The 18,692-nt window shown below is 40.1% G+C and overlaps 1 protein-coding gene across 5 annotated transcripts in view; it reads left to right on the top strand.

Annotated features, from left to right (window-relative positions):
• Window positions 1-18,692, top strand: part of mospd2 (motile sperm domain containing 2) — a 113,429-nt gene that overhangs the window by 10,053 nt on the left and 84,684 nt on the right. For all 5 annotated transcript variants that reach the window (XM_068040448.1, XM_068040444.1, XM_068040446.1 and 2 more), the window contains 4 exons: window positions 5,665-5,820; window positions 10,349-10,435; window positions 14,478-14,632; window positions 17,617-17,677. In XM_068040448.1, the coding sequence (XP_067896549.1) occupies window positions 5,775-5,820; window positions 10,349-10,435; window positions 14,478-14,632; window positions 17,617-17,677 (349 nt within the window). In that variant the 5' untranslated portion in view covers window positions 5,665-5,774. The remainder of the gene's footprint in view (window positions 1-5,664; window positions 5,821-10,348; window positions 10,436-14,477; window positions 14,633-17,616; window positions 17,678-18,692) is intronic.

The raw sequence follows: 18,692 nt of genomic DNA, 5'->3' as shown, positions 1-18,692 counted from the left end.
CTCTTTGTTACCAGTGGTACTTGCTCCCTAAGACTGGGATCAAAACCACGGATGTCTTATTCGTTGCTTCCAGACTCATACAAAACCTCACTATATTTTGTGGCCTGCCCTCTGTAGGCAATGTTGCAATGTAAAAAATGCACTATAAAACAACTGCTTGTGCTGTTTTTAAGTTAATGCTTGTGACATGTTTACTACTGCTGGTACCTGGGGAAAGTCTGTACAAGCTGGTGATTGCCACAAGCAATGTGTGTAGGAACACTTGAGCTACTGTGCCTGCAGGCAGCTATGTTTTGCTGGCTACCTTGCCTCTAGTGGCAAGCTGCTTGACATTTATATTGAAAGCTTAAGTGGGGAGGGAGGTGTGCAGTGTCTTTCAGGGGTTGGTGTTAAGACCCTTGCTCTTACTGATATATGTTAATGACCTAGGTCTTGGTGTACAGGACAAAATCTCAACATTTGTGGATGACATGAAACTTGCAAGCATTTGAACTCAGGATAGTGTTTAACTTCAAAAGGACGTAGATAGCTTAGGGGAATGGATGGACAAGTGGCAGATGAAGTTTAATGCAGGGAAGTGTGAAGTGATTCATTTTGGTAGGAAGAATGAGAAACAAAATAAAATAAAGGGTACAATTCAAAAGGGGTGCAAGAGCAGAGAGACCTGGGTGGATATGTGCATAAAACATTGAAGGTGGAAGGACAGGTTGAAAGTGTGGTGGTTAAAGCATACTGCATCCTAGGTTTTTATTAATAAGGGCATAGAGTACAAAAGCAAGGAAGTTCTGTTAAACTTGTACAGAACATTGGTTTCATCTCAACTGTGGTATTGTGTCCAGTTCTTGGTATCTCACATTAGGAAAGATGTGAAGGCATTAGAGAGAGTACAGAAAAGCTTAATAAAAATGGTTCCGGAGTGAGGAAATTTAGTTATGTAGATAAATTTGAGAAGTAGGGACAGTTTTCTCTGGAGAAGAGAAGGTTGAGAGGAAATTTGAAAGAGGTATTCAAAATCATGGGTCTGGACAGAACAGATAGGGAGAAAGCTGTTCCCATTGGTGGAAGAATTGAGAACATGAGGGCACAGATTCAGGGTAATTGGTGAAAGAAGCAATGGAGAGATGAGGAAAAAGTTTTTCATGCAGCACGTGGTTGGTTAGGATCTGGAATGCACTGCTTGAGAGTATAGTGGAGGCATGTTCAAATGAGGCATTCAAGAGAAAATTGGATTATCAGAAAAAGAAGAATGTGCAGGGCTAGAGGAAAAGGTGGGGGTGTGGCACTATGTTAATTGCTCCTTCAGAGAACAAGCGCAGACACAACAGGCTGAATTGAATGGCCGCCTCCTATGCTGTAATGATTCTGTAGAAAGTTTGCCAACAGCAAAAGTGCTGAGAGCAGCAAACGCCAGCAATAAGGAAGATTTTAACTAATTTTTCAGCTGAATTATTGCCCGAGTAGCCTGTTCTAATGTGCAAAGATATTTTAGATTTTAAACAAACTATAAGCTCCATAACACTGGTCCCTTTTTGAAAATTGATATTCTCAAAAATGTCACATCCCTTTGGAAGCTTGTATTTGGGAGAATTTTGTTATTCACTCATGGGATGTGCGTGTAGCTGGCCAGCATTTGTTGCCCATTTCTAATTGCCTTTGAGAAGGTGGTAATGACCTGCCTTTTTGACCCACTGCTGTCCATGTGGTGTTGGTAATCCACAGTGCTGTTAAGAAGGGAGTTCCAGGATTTTGACTTAGTGACAGTGAAGGACTGGCTACGTAGGTCCAAGTCAGAATGTTGTGTGACTGTCAGGGCAACTTGCAGGTGGTGGTGTTCCCATGTGTCTGCTGCCCTTGTCCTTCCAGGTGGTAGAAGTTGCAGGTTTGAAAGGTGCTGTCAAAGGAAGCTTGGTGAATTGCTGCAGTGCATTCCTGTAGATGGTACACACTGTAACCACTGTGCACTCGTGGTGGAGGAAGTGAATGTTTAAGGCGGTGGATGGTATATTGATCAAGCAGGCTGCTTTGTCTTGGGTGGTGTCGAGCTTCTTGAGTATGTTGGAGCTGTATTTATCCAGGCAAGTGGAGAGTATTCCATCACCCCCCCTGAATTGTGCCTTGTCGATGGTGGACAGGCTTTGGGGAGTCAGGAGGAAAGTTACTCACTGCAGAATTCCCAGCCTCTGACCTGCTCTTGTAGCCACAGTATTTCCATGGTTACTCCAGATATGTTTCTGGTCAATGGTATCCCTCAGGATATTGATGGGGGAATTCAGCGATGGTCGTGCTGTTGAATGTCAAGGGTAGATGGTTAGAGTCTCTTGTTGAAGATGGCCATTCGTGGCACTTGTGCGGCATGAATGTTACTTGCCACTTATCAGCCCAAGCCTGAATGTTGTCTAGGTTCTTGCTGCAAGAGGGCATGGACTGCTTCAGTATCTGAGCAGTTATGAATGGTACTGAACACTGCAATCATCAGCGAGCATCCTCACTTCTGACGTGTAACCTTAAAAAGGACTCCCTGGGGTTGACTACAACTGGTTAGTTTTTTTTTTAATAGAATTGATTGACCATTTGATTTCAAACTTTTGCCAGTTTAACTTATGTTTTAATGTGAGAACTTTTTTTCTCAACTGTGATAGCTGTTTGCCTGTATATTGGGCCTTCACTTTAGAAGCAGAATTTGAGTGTTCAAATGTGGGGTTAAAATCATTTTGAAGGAGTTTGCTGAACCATAGTTGTTGGTCCAAATTTTAGAGTCAGTGTCCTACTTAGCTACGTGTCAGAATCAGTTGCTTTTTCTCTCCTTTTTATTTGAACTTTGCAAGTTTATTTTTCATTTTCACTTGGGACCTGTTGGGAATTCCTCCATTTGAAGCTTAACCATCCGGTCATCACATGCCTGATAATCCTTTTTTGCACTTAAAAAAAAAATTGAATTGCCGAATAATTTGCATGCAGTAACTTAAGTAATACTGCAAAATTGAAATTTAATGCTAGACAAATTGAATGATCAGGTAATTTGAGCTAAGTTACTCAATTAAGAGGAGCAGATTATACTAGGAAACTCTGTTCCTGCCACAGAGCGGTAAACTTGGAGGTTTGTTGGAGCACCACCCAGTGGTTCAAGTGAGACATTACATGAAAATAATGAATGTTTTAATTCCTTTCAGCTTCATGTGGATTTCTCTTGGCCTCTAAGAATTCCACATTTCCATGAGGCATGTTTAAGCCTTGCGCTTATAGGTTTTTCACTCTCAACAAATAGTCTTTTCATAGAAATTACTGGGGGCTTAGTGATGAGGTTAGGCACTCTGAAATAAAAACAAGAAATGCTGGAATACTTGGCAGGTCTGGCAGCATCTGTGGAGAGAGAAGCAGAGTCAATGTTTCAGGTCAGTTACCCTTCTTCAGAACTGGCAAATATTAGAAATGTAAAAGGTTATAAGCAAGTAAAGTGGGGGTGAGGCAAGAGATAACAAAGGAGAAGGTGTAGATAGGACAAGGTCACAGAATAGCTGACCAGAAGGTCGTGGAGCAAAGGCAAACAATATGTTAATGGTGTGTTGAGAGACAAAGTGTTAGTACAGATAGGGTGTTAATGGACTGAAAATTGAACAGCCGCATTTAAAAACATGAAAAAAACAGTGTGTAAGCAAACTGAACAAACTAAGATGAAATAAAATAAACAAAAAAAAATTTTTTAAACGGAAAAAGAAAAAATAACTAAAAATAAAAGTAAAATGGGGGGCCCGTCATGCTCTGAAATGATTGAACTCCATGTTCAGTGCGGCAGGCAATGAGATGCTGTACCTCGAGCTTGTATTGATGTTCACTGGAACACTACAGCAATCCCAGGACAGAGATGAGAGCAAGGGGGGAGTGTTGAAATGGCAAGCAACCGGAAGCTTGGTCCCAGGGGAAGGGAGGGGAAGATGTCTTCCTTTTTCTGCAAAGCAGTCACCCAGTCTGCATTTGGTCTCCCCAATGTAGAGGAGACCACATTGTGAGCAGTGAATACAGAATACTACATTGAAAGAAGTACAAGTAAATCACTGCTTCACCTGAAAGGAGCGTTTGGGGCTTGGGATAGTGAGGAGAGAGGAGGTAAATGGGCAGGTATTACACCACCTGCGATTGCAGGGGAAGGTGCCATGGGAAGGGGATGAGGTGGTGGGAGTAATGGAGGAGTGGACCAGGGTGTCACGGAGGGAACCATCCCTTCGGAATGCTGACAGGCGAAGGGAGGGGAAGATGCATTTGGTAGTGGCATCACGCTGGAGGTGGCGGAAATGGCAGAGGATAATCCTTTGGATATGGAGGCTGAGGGGTGGAAAGTGAGGACAAGGGGAACCCTGTTGCGGTTGTGGGAGAGAGAGGAAGGGGTGAGGGTAGAGGTGCGGGCAATGGGCAGGACACGGTTGAGGACCCTGTCAGCCACAGTGGGGGGCAATCCTCGGTTGAGGAAAAAGGAAGACATCTTCCCCTGGGACCCTGAGCTACTGGTTGCTTGCCATTTCAACACTCCCCTTTGCTCTCATGCTCACATCTCTGTCCTGGGATTGCTGCAGTGTTCCAGTGAACATCAACGCAAGCTCGAGGAACAGCATCTCATTTACCAGTTAGGCACACTACAGCCTGCCGGACTGAACATGGAGTTCAATAATTTCAGAGCATGACGGGCCCCCCATTTTACTTTTATTTTTAGTTATTTTTTCTTTTTCCGTTTAAAAATTTTTTTTTTGTGTTTATTTTATTTTATTTCATCTTAGTTTGTTCAGTTTGCTTACCCACTTTTTTTTTCATGTTTGTACTTGCGGCTGTTCAATTTTCAGTCCATTAACACCCTATCTGTATTAACGCTTTGTCTTTCAACACACCATTAACATATTGTTTGCCTTTGCTCCACAACCTTCTGGTCAGCTATTCTGTGACCTTGTCCTATCTACACCTTCTCCTTTGTTATCTCTTGCCCCACCCCCGCTTTACTTGCTTATAACCTTTTACATTTCTAATATTTGCCAGTTCTGAAGAAGGGTCACTGACCTGAAATGTTAACTTTGCTTCTCTCTCCACAGATGCTGCCAGACCTGCTGAGTATATCCAGCATTTCTTGTTTTTATTTCAGACTTCCAGCATCCGCAGTATTTTGCTTTTATTTTAGGTTAGGCACTCCTAGTTGGTTTTCTAAAAAAAACTATTAAACTCAAATGAGTTTACAATTCTCAACTTTGTGACTACTGCAGTGATTTGCCATTAGAATCTGCATTATGAGGGAGATTATTAGAATGGCTGGTGGGGCACTGAAAATGGCAGGCTGAAGCAGCAGTAGTGCTTTTTCTTGGTATCAGGTGGCATAATAGGAGCTTTATTCCGCACTTAATCTCGGCTGCAGTTCAGATAGTCTCGAGGGCTCTTGCAGGTTTTCGACATAAATATTTTTTTCACAGCTTCATTTAATTTCAAATGACTGTCGTACATAGTGAGGTGTAAGTTCCGAATTAAAGTAATGTACAGCCCATGGTATTTAGGTTGCCTGTCTGTTAGAAAGCTTTGAGCTGTGATTCGAGATCTGTGTATCCCACCAGTGGCCATTATTGCTTGATGGTTGTGATTTCAAAGACCATGGCAAAAACCATAACTGCCAATTTTTGTCTTTTTCTGTAGACAAGGCTGAGAAATATGATTCCCGAGATGTTGAAAGACTAAAGCAAGATGATGGGTGGGTTGAGAGCTATCTGCAATGGAGACATCACAATGTGGATGACACGTTGAAAATGATCGATGACAGTTTTCAATGGAGAAAAGAATTTTCTGTTCATGGTAAGTTGCGAACAATATGAAAATATGTGTATGATTAATTTAAATACTTTTCACAGTGTACCTTTAAAACCTGACTCCAAGACCAACTGTCTATATTGACACAAAACAAGAAATGCTGGAATCACTCAGCAGGTCTGGCTGCATCTGTGGAAAGAGAAGCAGAGTTAACGTTTCGGGTCAGCGACCCTTCTTCGGAAGGGTCCGAAGAAGGGTCGCTGACCCGAAACATTAACTCTGCTTCTCTTTCCACAGATGCTGCCAGACCTGCTGAGTGATTCCAGCATTTCTTGTTTTGTTTCAGATTTCCAGCATCCGCAGTATTTTGCTTTTATGTCTATATTGACATCTGTTCTGACTACATCTTAATGAAAAAATGGCTTGCACTTTTTTAGCATTTCATTAAAATAATGTGTATCATAGAAGCATCTTAAAACATTCCACTGCATTGAATTTCTTTAAAGTGTGGTGATATCTGTAGGAAAATGTCCATTTTGTGCACAGCAAGATCCCACAAGCCACAATGAGATAAATAAACAGTTAATCTGGTTTTTTTTTGGAGGCTGTTGAGGGGAAGCTATTGGGTCCAAACAAAGTTGTAGGGTTTGCAGGAGCTCGTGGAGGGGAAGCTACATGATGCCCAATTCTTGATCGTAATACTGAGCAAAAAGACGATGTGTAGGAAATGCATGCAGGTAAATAGAGCTGCGGGCTGACAAGTCCCCGGGTCCTGATGGGCTTCATCCTAGGGTCTTAAAAGAGGTGGCTATTGAGGTAGTAGATGCGTTAGTAATTTTTCAAAATTCACTAGATTCTGAAAAGGTTCCATCAGACCGGAAAGTAGCAAATATAACCCCTTTATTCAAGAAGGAAGGGGAGGCAGAAAACAGGTAACTATAGGCCAGTTAGCTTGATGTCTGTTGTGGGGAAGGTGTTAGAATCGAACATTAAGGAGGCTACAGCTGGTCACTTAGAAAAACTCAAAGTAATTGGGAATAGTCAGCATAGTTTTGTGAAAGGAAATCATGTTTAAATAAATAATTGGAGTTCTTTGAAAGAGTAACATGCGCTGCAGATAAAAGGGAGCTCGTTGACGTACTATACTTGGATTTCCAGGAGACATTTGACAAGGTGCCAAATAAAAGGTTATTGTGCAGAGTAGGAGCTCATGGTATAGGGGGTAGCTTATTAGCATGGATCGAAGATTGGCTGGCTGGCAGAAAACAGAGTATGCATAAATGGGTGCTTTTCTGATTGGTACGATGTGACGAGTGGAGTCCCGCAGGGGTCTGTGCTGGGGTCTCAACTTTTTACAATTTTTATCAATGACTTAGATGAGGGGAGCGATGGCATTGTAGCAAAATTTGCAGATGACACAAAGATAGGTAGGAAAGTATGTTGTGAAGAGGACATAAGGAGGTTGCAGACCGATTTTAGATAGTTTAGTTTTTAGTTTAGTTTAGAGATACAGCACTAGGTTGAGTGAATGGGCAAAAATCTGGCAGATGGAGTATAATGTGGGAAAATGTGAAGTTGTTCACTTAGGCAGGAAGAATAAAAAAAACAGAGCATTACTTAAACGGCGAACGATTGCAGAAGTCCGAGGTGCAGAGGGATCTAGGTGTTCTAGTGCATGAATCACAAAAAGTTAGTATGCAGATACAGCAAGTAGTAAAGAAGGCTGATGGAATGATATCCTTTATTACGAGGGGGAATTGAAAATAAAAGTAAGGATGCTGTGCTTCAGTTATACAGTGCATTGGTGAGACCACATCTCGAATACTGTGTGCAGTTATGGTCTCCTTATTTAAGGAAGGAAGGATGGAAATGCATTGGAGGCGGTTCAGAGGAGGTTTATTAGATTAATACCTAGAATGAGCGGGTTGTCTTATGAGGAAAGGTTGGACAGACTGGGCTTATTTTCACTGGAGTTTAGAAGAGTGAGGGGAAACTTGATTGAAGTGTAAAAGATCTTGAACAGTCTTGACAAAGTGGATGTGGAAAGGATGTTTCCTCTTGTGGGTAAGTCCAGAACTTGGGGGCACTGTTTTTAAAATTGCGGATTGCCCTTTTAGATCAGAGATGAGGAAAAAAATGTTCTGAGGGTTGTGCGACTTCGGAACTCTGCTTCAGAAGGAGGCAGGGTCATTGAATATTTTAAAGGCAGAAGTAGATAGATTCTTGTTAGGCAAGGGAATCAGAGGTTATTGGGGGTAGATGGGAGTGTGGAATTCGAGGCACAAACAGATCAGCCATGATCTTATTGAATGGCAGAGCAGGCTCGATGGGCTGAATGGCCGCCTTCTGCTCCTAATTCGTATGTTAAATTGTAACATAGACCTGGAACATGCATTTGCAGAAGGTTAATACTTTGTTTCTGCAGTTAATATATTCCTGGGGTAGCTGGAGCCTATGGTGCATGAGTTACATAGCTACTGAACCTTGTGATTAAGGTTTAAATAAGATTTTTTTTCACAACTTGCTGATCTATGATGCACCCAACAGTAAGCAGCCGGGGTTTAGATGGCCTTTTCATGTTGAGCTAAGGCAGTACTACAATTTAGTGAAGCTTGGTTTTTAGCTTTCACTATTAAAATACAGCCCTTTTTCCAGTCATTTCTTCATTTACTGTTTGTAGTACAACAGCATGAATTTGAAAGGAGACAGAAAATACTGGAAATACTAAGCAGGTCTGACGGCATCTGAGGAGGGAAAAACAAAGTTAACGTTAAGGTCGATGACCTTTGTCATCTGCCTGAAACAATACTCTGTTTCTCTCTCCAAAGATGCTGCCAGACCTGCTGAGCATTTCCAGCATTTTCTGTCTTTATTTCAGATTTCCAGCATCCACAGTAATTTGTTCTTGCATGAATTTAAAGGGGATCAATTCTTTTTTCAAGATTGTTCTATATATAATATATATATTTAAAAGATGGATGCAGTAATTGTATCAATCTAATTATAGAACTTAAACCAAGATTCACTGATAATTTTTTGATTGGGATTCATTTTTGAAATTGCCTGACAACTCCAATTATTTCCTGGAATGTTTCTTTTTGTGTAGCTTCATCTAGCATTTGATTTATGCATTTACAACTAAGGCTAAATTGTGGCGAGTTGAAGAGACTTAGTAGTTGGCAGGAAAAAAGACAGGCGCAAGGGGAGAGCCAACTGTGCAACAGCCCCGACAAACAAATTTCTCTGCAGCACCTGTGGAAGAGCCTGTCACTCCAGAATTGGTCTTTATAGCCACTCCAGGCGCTGCTTCACAAACCACTGACCACCTCCAGGCACGTATCCATCGTCTCTCGCGATAAGGAGGCCCAAAAGAACTTAGTAAAAAGAGGAAACTGCTAAATAAGATGTGCTACTATTGGTACACTGCTGGTTTTAATTTAGAAGTGTGAAAACTAATCTCAAAGGCAAGTATAAATTCTAAGATAAAAGCAAAATACTGCGGATGCTGGAAATCTGAAACAAAAACAAGAAATGCTGGAATCACTCAGCAGGTCTGGCAGCATCTGTGGAAAGAGAAGCAGAGTTAACGTTTCGGGTCAGTGACCCTTGAGTGATTCCAGCATTTCTTCTTTTTGTTATAAATTATAAGACATTTTTGCTAATGTATTTAAGTCTAGATTTTACTTTTTGTATAATAGATATGTAATATGCAAAAGGTATGTTTGTTTTATCTTTCAAATTCTAAATTATAACTTTTAATTTGTTTGAATCATTCAGTACTATTAGTTCATGTGATTTTTAAAAATATATCCTTTTCTGAAGTCTGCATCAACAGATATTGACAGCTCAGGGTTTCTGCAAGTTTCATCATATCTAAGGACATTGCATCTCCATATCTGTAGTTGGGCAATTGGCTTATTGAAGCTGCCAGCACAGCCCAAAGAGCTGAGGTTCTTAACAATTACAAAAAATATCAGTTGCAGTCAGAAGTAGTTATCTTGGACAACTCAGCAGAGGGTTTTTCTTGGTTCAGACAGTGTACATTAATCAAGAAACCAATATCCCCATTATAAGAAATGCTATTGATTCTGGCAGAAAGTTGTTCAAAAATTCTAGATTGCAGAATCTGTCTTTGTGGTTTTCGAGGTCCGGCTCTTTTCAACAACTTGTTTCAGCTGGAGCTCTGCCAGAGTAGTCCTTTAGAGACTACTGGTTCTTAAACTCTTAAAATTTGCATCCAGGCACTTTTCAGCAAAGACCACGAGTGTTCAGGACTGGGAACTCTGGCTGATTTTTTTGTCCCTTTCTCCATTTACTTGAGAAGCCATGGCAACCTTTTGTATGTCAGTTGCTGTCCAGGTGAGACAAACAAACCGAGCGCAGTAGTGTGAAATTCTTCACAATTTGTGAATCATATTCTTGAAAAGCAGTTCCCCTGGGCGTTCAATTTAAGAATATTATGCTGTATTATGTTGAAAGATTTATTAAGAGTGTCAGCAGATAAGATGTATACTAAGCTACGTGAAAACTTAGATTAATCTAGAATGTGATTACATTTTTACATGTATTACAGATTTAAGTGAGTCCAACCTTCCTCGATGGACTTTCGAAACTGGAGCTGTTTATCTTCATGGGTATGATAAAGAAGGCAACAAAATGTGTGAGTTAAAACTTGTTTGTTTATGGTGTACAATTTGTAGACTACACGGCTAAATGGAGTTAAGATACATATTGGCCATTGGTGGAACAGACTTGGGGCAGAATGGCCTATTTCTTATGGCTGCCCATCTATAAAACATGGTTCTTCACCCTTGAGATTCTCCTTCCCTCCAAAATTTTGTTTCAGAAAAATTAGCTGCACCTTGCTTTAATTTGTTCTTGCTAACATTTAGGATTATGTAGCAATTCATTAAATTTTTTGGCTGCTCATTTGCATTTTTCATATCGCTGCAATTTCTAGATTATAGATTGATATTGCTTTCTAACAAATTTGATTTCTGATGTATTTTCTTGGAGGTTTAGCTCTGCCATGGAAATGGAAAATTAACCTTGTCCATATCACAATAATTCCAGGATGTTAGCTAATTCATATAACAAGGGTTATGTTTTATAACGAATCTAAGAAATCTGGCTTAGATTTTATGTTCTTTAAGGGGAGTGACATATAATATATTTAACTCAGCTTTTGGATTAATGGCAAGCTATCACATAAGCTTGAGGGTTAAAAGAAATTTGAATCCTTAGCTGATGTGCAGTTTGACTGTTTTGTGATGCTGTGTGATGCTTTTTTTTTTGAAAATGCTAATTTCATTAGTGAGGGTTCAGGCCTACATTTGACCAACTAGTGACTATCTTCCTTCAGAAAGGTTAAGTTCACTATTTAGTACCAAGTAATCCAGGCGTTGTGGCAGAAGTTCAGAGGCATTGATCTCGGTACTTCGAGATCTTTAGTCACTTCCCATTTTAAGGCTTTAATTTGTAGTGCATTCTTTATAGGCCTTAATAGGTAGGGTGCTCCTTGTTGGACATGTGGTGGAAAGCAGTCCAATGCTTTATCCAATAAAATGCTAAGTTTTAGTTAATTAAACTCTAGCCAGACTCTTGTGCACAGTAGAAGGGGCTGCTAAGCCCTGGCCGTTGCCATCCTGTAGGGTATGCCACAATGGGTTTTTTGTATCAGACAAGTAGAAACTACTTATGAGAATTTCTTTTTTAGCTTAGAGACCTTTGATTCAGTGTGGGCTACCTGGCTGGCCAAAAAGAAATGTAAGCTTTCAGAAATGGGTTGGTTAGAGTTATTCCAGTGAACTGCAGAAACCTAAAAGCAGTCCATTTTTCCTTACCACCGGTGTACTTTGGCAATTTCATAACTTTAGTAATGGACTTGGGGGCGATGCAATTAAAGTTGTTAAACTTTCATTGAGCTTATTATATACCAAAATGAGGGTGAAAATTATCGGTTCCAAGTACCCCTTTTGCAAGGGGGAGGTGGGGGGAGGGAATTGGCTGCATGAAATATAAAGCTGTTCAGGTATCTGTATTTCATAAAGTGAATATGGACCTTTCTGGTAATTGGCACATTGTTTCCTTACCTTGCAGGTAGGATACCTCAGCATATTACATTGAGCACAGGGGATACATTGCTCCTGACACAAAAATAGCCTCTGAGATGCCAATTATGCTACTTTTGTGTCGGTGGTTTTCCAATGTACATTGATTAAAAAGCTGATAATGTAACTACTGAGTTGCTGATTTGATTCTTGAACTCGCTGTATAAAGGATGTGAAATGACATCCTGTAGGTATTCTTGTCATTTTGGGTTTCCTTTGGATTTGTGTGTCCGCTGTGGCTCAGTTGGTAGCACTCTTACCTCTTGAGTTAGAAGGTTGTGGGTTCATGTCCCTCTCCAGGATTTGAATACAAAAGTCTAGGCTGACACACCAGTGCAGTACTGAGGGAGTGCTGCACTTTTGAAGATGCCATCTTTCGGAGGAGATGGTAAACCAAAGCCCCATCTGCCCTCTTTGGTGGACGTAAAAGATTCCATGACACTAATTTGAAGAAGAGCAGGGGATTTATCCCTGGTGTCCTGGCCAATATTTATCCCTAATCAGTATCACAAAAACAGATTATGTGGTCATTATTACATTGCTGTTTGTGGGACCTTGCTGTGTGCACATTGGCTGCCATGTTTCTTGCATTACAACAGTGACTACACTGCAAAAGTACTTAATTGGCTTTGAGACATCCTGTCATCGTGAAAAGCGCTATATAAATGCAAGTCTTTTTTTTGCTCTATACAGTTTAGTTGTGTAAAGCCAGACTACTGGGCGGCCTAGGAACTTCAACATAAAAACTTTTTTTTTTAGAGAGATCTGACTCCTGTTGCCACTCAACATTAAAGTTTAGCTAGTATTTGGAAGTTGACATTTTGTGTGGAGCCACACTGTTGTTGAAAGGGGTTAATGCAGGAGCTGGTTGTATGGCACTAACTTGTATAGCTGTCCCCTTGAAAACAGTAAAACCCTGAAAGTAGAATATTTTGCTTGTGAAAGTGTGTGCATAGAAAATTTAAATGTGACTTTTGCAGTAGTAGTATAATTTTGGGGGACAGTTTGTTGCAAATCTACTTGAGCTTTGTTTGTTGATTTGGCATTGCTTTGCTTGGAGTTTTATGATGATTCACATTGTTTAAAGGTTAATGAACTTAGTCTGTAGGTCATGTCCTACAGTGGTTTCGAGCAATCTGCTGATGTGTGTGCTTAATCTTTTTCTTGATTTTAATGAGGGTCAAAATAATTAACTGGTAGCTAGCCTGGAGACCAGACTTTCTCAGTCTGCAGACTAGATGTGAATGGTGTAGACAAACGATTATGAAACTTTGTGCAGGATTACTGGTAAATAACACTGAATCCCACAGGACTGAGGATGTTGATACTGAAAACGAGCAGTATAAGAAATGTGTCTAAAATCGTTCACTAATTTTAATTTCAGCATTGCTCAGTGATCATTTGTGACATACGTGTAATATTTTGGTTTAAAGGCAGTTTTACCAAAGGAAATTAGGTGTGCAAGAATTATAATGGGCTTGGATATTGCAGTCAGCGGCAAAGGAATGGCGTCTGCCGCTCATTACGTTTACAGGTGCCCACGGACTCTTCGTGGGCATTTGTGTGGCAATTTATGGTTATTAGAAATCTGTCTCAGCATGGTGCTTTCTACAGTGGATCTATGATCGGGCCGGAAACAGTGTGTCTCTTCAACCAGATTTAAGAATCCACAGTGAAACATGCAGAGTCTAAACCAGGAAGTATGAATTGGAATATTTAATTCAATGTAATTTCACTTAAAGTAAGCAAAATAGAGAAAGATAAAGAAAGATGGTATTGAGAGAGATGAAACAAAAGAAAAAGTAAAAAAGGTGCTTTTTAAAAAATCTCCAACAATAATGAAAATCTGAAGGAATAAGACTCCACACTTGTTAATTTTCAGTGGCAGAGAGGTTGTTTGGCAGTAACTAACTTATTACAGTATTAAAAAAATCACACTTGAATACAACAGCTCTAATTTTTTTCTGGTGTATTTAGTGGGTAATTAGTGGGCACACGCATCAACTTTATGACTTTTAATGCTGAATCTCTTGGTGAGGTACCAGCGAAGCTTGTGGAGAAGCAGAGTAAACTGGACAGTAGCTTCCTAATTTCTGTATTTAATTGTATATGTAACATGGTAATTTGACTTACAATTTACTCCATAGTAATGGTGAGTGTGGATGGCCTCACTATTATTTCTACCACAAAATCAGGGCTATTGTCTTTTTCTTTTCTGTCTGTCAAACTAAGTAACATGGCTTGCAGGAGTTATTCAGCTTCATCGTGTAAGGATATTGAACTATTTTAAACTGAAGTGGCACAGTAGAGATGCATCTTGTTCCAATAACTGTTTTGGCTGATGGTCATTTCTCTGATGTCCTTCTAGTCAGTTATTTTGAATGATGTCTACATGGTTCAGTGCAAAAACAAAAGAAAAAGAGGTTTCATCTACTTTTCAAATGAGCTCCTTGTAGGAGTCCGTTTAAAAAAAAAAGTGAACTATGTTGCCTAATTAGTTTAATGATGTGGGAGGGAATGACACTGATACTGACTTGATTCATGCAGCCATAATCAACTGAGGGTGATTAAGCTTTTTTTTTCTTCTACCAGTTTGGTTTAGAGTGAAGTTACACGTCAAGGATGCAAAGACAGTTTTAGAAAGAAAGAAGTATGTAGCCTTCTGGTTAGAACGTTATGCTAAAAGAGAGCAAGGAAAACCGCTGACAGTAGTGTTTGATCTGAGTGAGACTGGATTAAGCAATATAGTAAGTATTTCAACATCTCTTTTTGCATGCATAAAATCCTTATAGCTTACTTTGGAGATTTTATTCTAAAGACCTCCCTTAGCTGTGCTAATCACTTGAACCTGTGTCACAACTTTATATATTGATTAAACATTTGAAATGAAATGTTTAACTGCTTTAAAAATTAAGCCCCTTATTAATTTTGAATTTGCTCAAAATAGTTGAGAATTGATTATTGGAGTTGTATTGTATCTTGAAGTATTATTGCACTTAGCTTACAGTTCCTGCATGATGACCTGGCAGAGCTGGCAAGTAAAGGCATGTGTCTTACATACAAGGAGAAGGGTTGCTGTCACTATATTCAGGGCACAGTTGGCACTGGCCTGTTGTCTGTTGTTCAGCCTTTATGCTGGGATTGGAATAATAACGAGGAAGAGGAATTAATATTCTCTAAGAGTAATTCTATCAATTGAATATAATTCAGTGTTAAGGTGTTAGCCTTGGCTCAGTGGTAACACATTTGCTTCTGAGTCAGAGGTTTGTGGGTTTAAGTCCTGTTCCAGTGATTTTTAAGCACATAATCCGATATGTCAGTGGAGTATTGAGGGAGCGTTACATTGTCGTAAGTCCCATCCTTTGGATGAGATGTTAAACTGAGGCCTCATCTGCTCCCCTCAGGTGCATATAAAAGATGGCACTATTTTGGAGGTGATTAGCAGAGATCTTGTGGTGTACTGGCCAATAGTTATCCCTCAATCAACATCACTAGAACAGATTATCTGGTCATCATATCGCTGTATGGGGGACTAGGCTGTTTACATTATACCAGCAAAAAGCAAACATTTAGGGCAGCATTTACCCATTGTATCAAATATCTTTCTGGCTCTATGAATCCAGTGTTGAAGGCCCCTTTTTTAAAAAATAAATAAATAAATAAATAAGTGAATGAAATTCTGGCTTCAGAATATTAACTACCAAAGTACATTGCTTGAAGTGCTAAGCCCAAATGGGATCTTGGTTTCAGTTCTATCTCTTGGCAGTCCAACTCAGTAGGATGCACTGCAGCAATTGGGAAAAATGGGGCTATCTTGCTTTCTGATTAAAAACCCAACTTTATTGCATTTCGAAGTGCTTTAATAAGTTATTACTGTAATTTAGATGCGAAGTATTGGTCTTTTAATAAAGAAGCAAATAGGTTTTTGGTTCAGAAAAATAAATATTAAATCTCCCTAATTTTTTTTAGTGTTAAATGCTAAAAATGTAAGCGTATAAAACTTTTTTATTACCTTTTGGAAAAATAGAGGGCAGTGAAATTTGTTACATTAAATTGAAACAAATGTGTAAGATTTTTGAAAAATCTGTTTTCTGAAATGTCATTTTTGAGAAATAACATATTTCTAAATTCTTTGTCATTTACTAAATTTCTAATTCTTTGCATCGCAATAATTGGATAATACAAGAGTTAAAATTATTCCTTCACACTAAGTAAAAGATCTAAACCCATTAACAGTTCACTGACCAGCTAGAGTGTACTTAATCTCCATATGGAGAAAGCTGATGGTTGTGACTTTTCAGAATTTAACTAGACATAGAACTATATTTGTCTGTATATAAAAAAGGCAATATTGACTGGCATTATAAAATAACTGTTTTCCTTTCCTATCCCTAATTGTTTCTTTTAAGTATTGGCAGATTGCTGGAGTCCCCGGTTCATCCCAGGATAGTTTTGTCCCAACACACTGATTTCATTTCTTGTAACCATATTTGCTTTGCTTGGTGTTGATATTTGATTTGCCTATTAGTTGATATGCCTCCTCGAGTGTATAAACAGCTGAGTCTGTTTTTGTTATCAGCTGACATCCATAGACCTACACTTTTTAGCAGTAACTGAAAGACCAGGTTAAAAATCATATCGGTAAAGGTCACCAATTCTAAATTATAGGGCTGAATTTTACCGGCCCCTCTCGCCGCAGGTCACAGCGCGGGGGCCGGTAAAATTACACCGGGAGAGGCCCGCCTCGACCCGTGATGTCAAGAAGGGCCCGCCGCATATTACCGGCAGCGGAGGGACCTCGTTGCGGACCCCCCCCCCCTCCCCCCCCCAGGCCGCCTGGTGGTGGGCCCTTCATCTGCATATTCAAATAAACCTAAATGAGATGCTAATAAACTTGCCTGCAGGCGGCGACCGTCCCACGCCAATTTTGTGGCCGCTGTTCATCCCTCATGCGCCTTCGGAACTCCTTACGGCGTTTCGGGCAAGAACCTGGTGGGGAGGGGGGAGGAATAAAACTCTCAGGGTGGGAGGGGTGAGGGAGCAGAGAAATCAATTTTTATTGGTTGTGAGAGTGGTTGGAAGGGGTTGAAGGGCAAATGATTTGAGGGTTGCGGGGGAAAGGTTTGGATAGGGAATAAAGTGTTTTTTGTCAGTCGGGGCCAATTAAAAGACAATTGGGGGAGGTTGCGGAAGAGCATCCATAATGTAAGTGTTTATTTAATAAAAATCGGCACTAATGTTCCTTTATAAACTTAAATCTGTGTTAAGGGCTTAAAGCCCTTTAAAAATGGTGCCTGCGCAGTGGCGCCGGATGCCATTGTCGGGGATGTGGCGGCTGTCCCCTCTACATCATTTGGGGTGGCTGCTCCGGCCCCTCTATTTAAATAAGCCCCCGTGTATAATATCGTGGGGGCTCGGGGACGGCGCATCCGGGCAGGATGCACACCGCCATCAGAGTGCGCCACCGCGAACAGCGGCGTGCTCGTACAATTCAGCCAATAATAGTTTCATTAAGTAATTGTGGGTGGTGAGGCAGTTATTGGGGGGGTGGGGGACGGCGGGGAGCAGTTGTTGGTGGGAGGGCAGTGAATCTGTTTGATGTTTTACAAATATAATTGCAGAAATATTTGTGAGTTTGCTCAATGTTAAGATGCCTGGAATCTTTTAAGAAATTTGAAGTGCAGTTTTTTTTAAAAAAGTAATCCTCTTCATGCTTTTTAAAACATTTTAGGATATGGACTTTGTGCGCTTCATCATCAACTGTTTTAAGATCTATTATCCGAAGTACCTTTGTAAGTACGGATCGTCACTTTCTCCTGTTTCTTTGTATCAGATACATTTATTGATCTGGTATGATCTTGCTTGTAATTGGAGATGAGTTCATCAGTCATTAGTTCACTTCTGTTTGTAGACTTAAATCATTGAATATCAAACTGTTTACTCAAATGTGTAGCAAGTTTCTACCACTTTGCTTAAGTTCCAGGACAGTGATGCCCAATTTACTCATGTTAAAACTCCCATAGCCACAGATTGTTGCTTCTGTTTGTCAGTACTAGCTCTGCTCATTACTGTGAATCTATTTTAAAGCATACAACTCTTGCATGTATTTATTACTGAAACATAGTGAACTCTACTGATGGCTCAGTGGGTAAAAGCTCTACCCAATGTAGAAGTAAGGCATGTAGACCAAAGGGGCTCCAACTTTGTTTTCTGATTTCTTCGCTGATCTAACCTGACATCTCTGGTCTGAATGGCCCAGGGTTAGGGTGGGAAAACCTGAGGGTCCCCACTCCGGGTTAGTGTCCAATGAAAGTGCATGTTCACTCATGTCGGATCATAACAGGATTAGGTGCGGCTATTACATGCTCCACAGTCACGTAATTTTCACAAACCCAACATCTAAGCTTAAACCTAAAGAATGGTTACTTGGGAAAAGTATTGGAGGGCTTCCAGCAAGCATTACTGCTATTGGAGAGGAGTAAGGCAGAGATATGCAATTGAAGGGGGAAAAAGCATGCTGTTAGACACAGAACAGATCCGATGATGAGCTTGTCGAGCTTCATTTTTATAGTTTGTGAATTCATCAGGATCCTTCTGTCTGCTATAGCCTTGTAACAGGTTCTCAAGTAGGGCATGTGCAATGGAGGATAACAGTGATTTTTTTTTAAAATAAAACTTTTAGCATTGATGAAGTGTAATGCTTTAAATGGCAGAATATGAAAAGAAAGCTCATATTACAGAAAATAAGGGGTGAATTTTGCAAACTCTAACTATGTTAGAGTTCCGATGACTGCATTAACTTTTGAG

This window comes from Heterodontus francisci, chromosome 10, assembly GCF_036365525.1.
Source record: "Heterodontus francisci isolate sHetFra1 chromosome 10, sHetFra1.hap1, whole genome shotgun sequence".
Taxonomy (NCBI): domain Eukaryota; kingdom Metazoa; phylum Chordata; class Chondrichthyes; order Heterodontiformes; family Heterodontidae; genus Heterodontus; species Heterodontus francisci.
The sequence above is the reverse complement of the archived record's forward strand: the minus strand, read 5'-3'. Positions and strand labels throughout refer to the sequence as shown.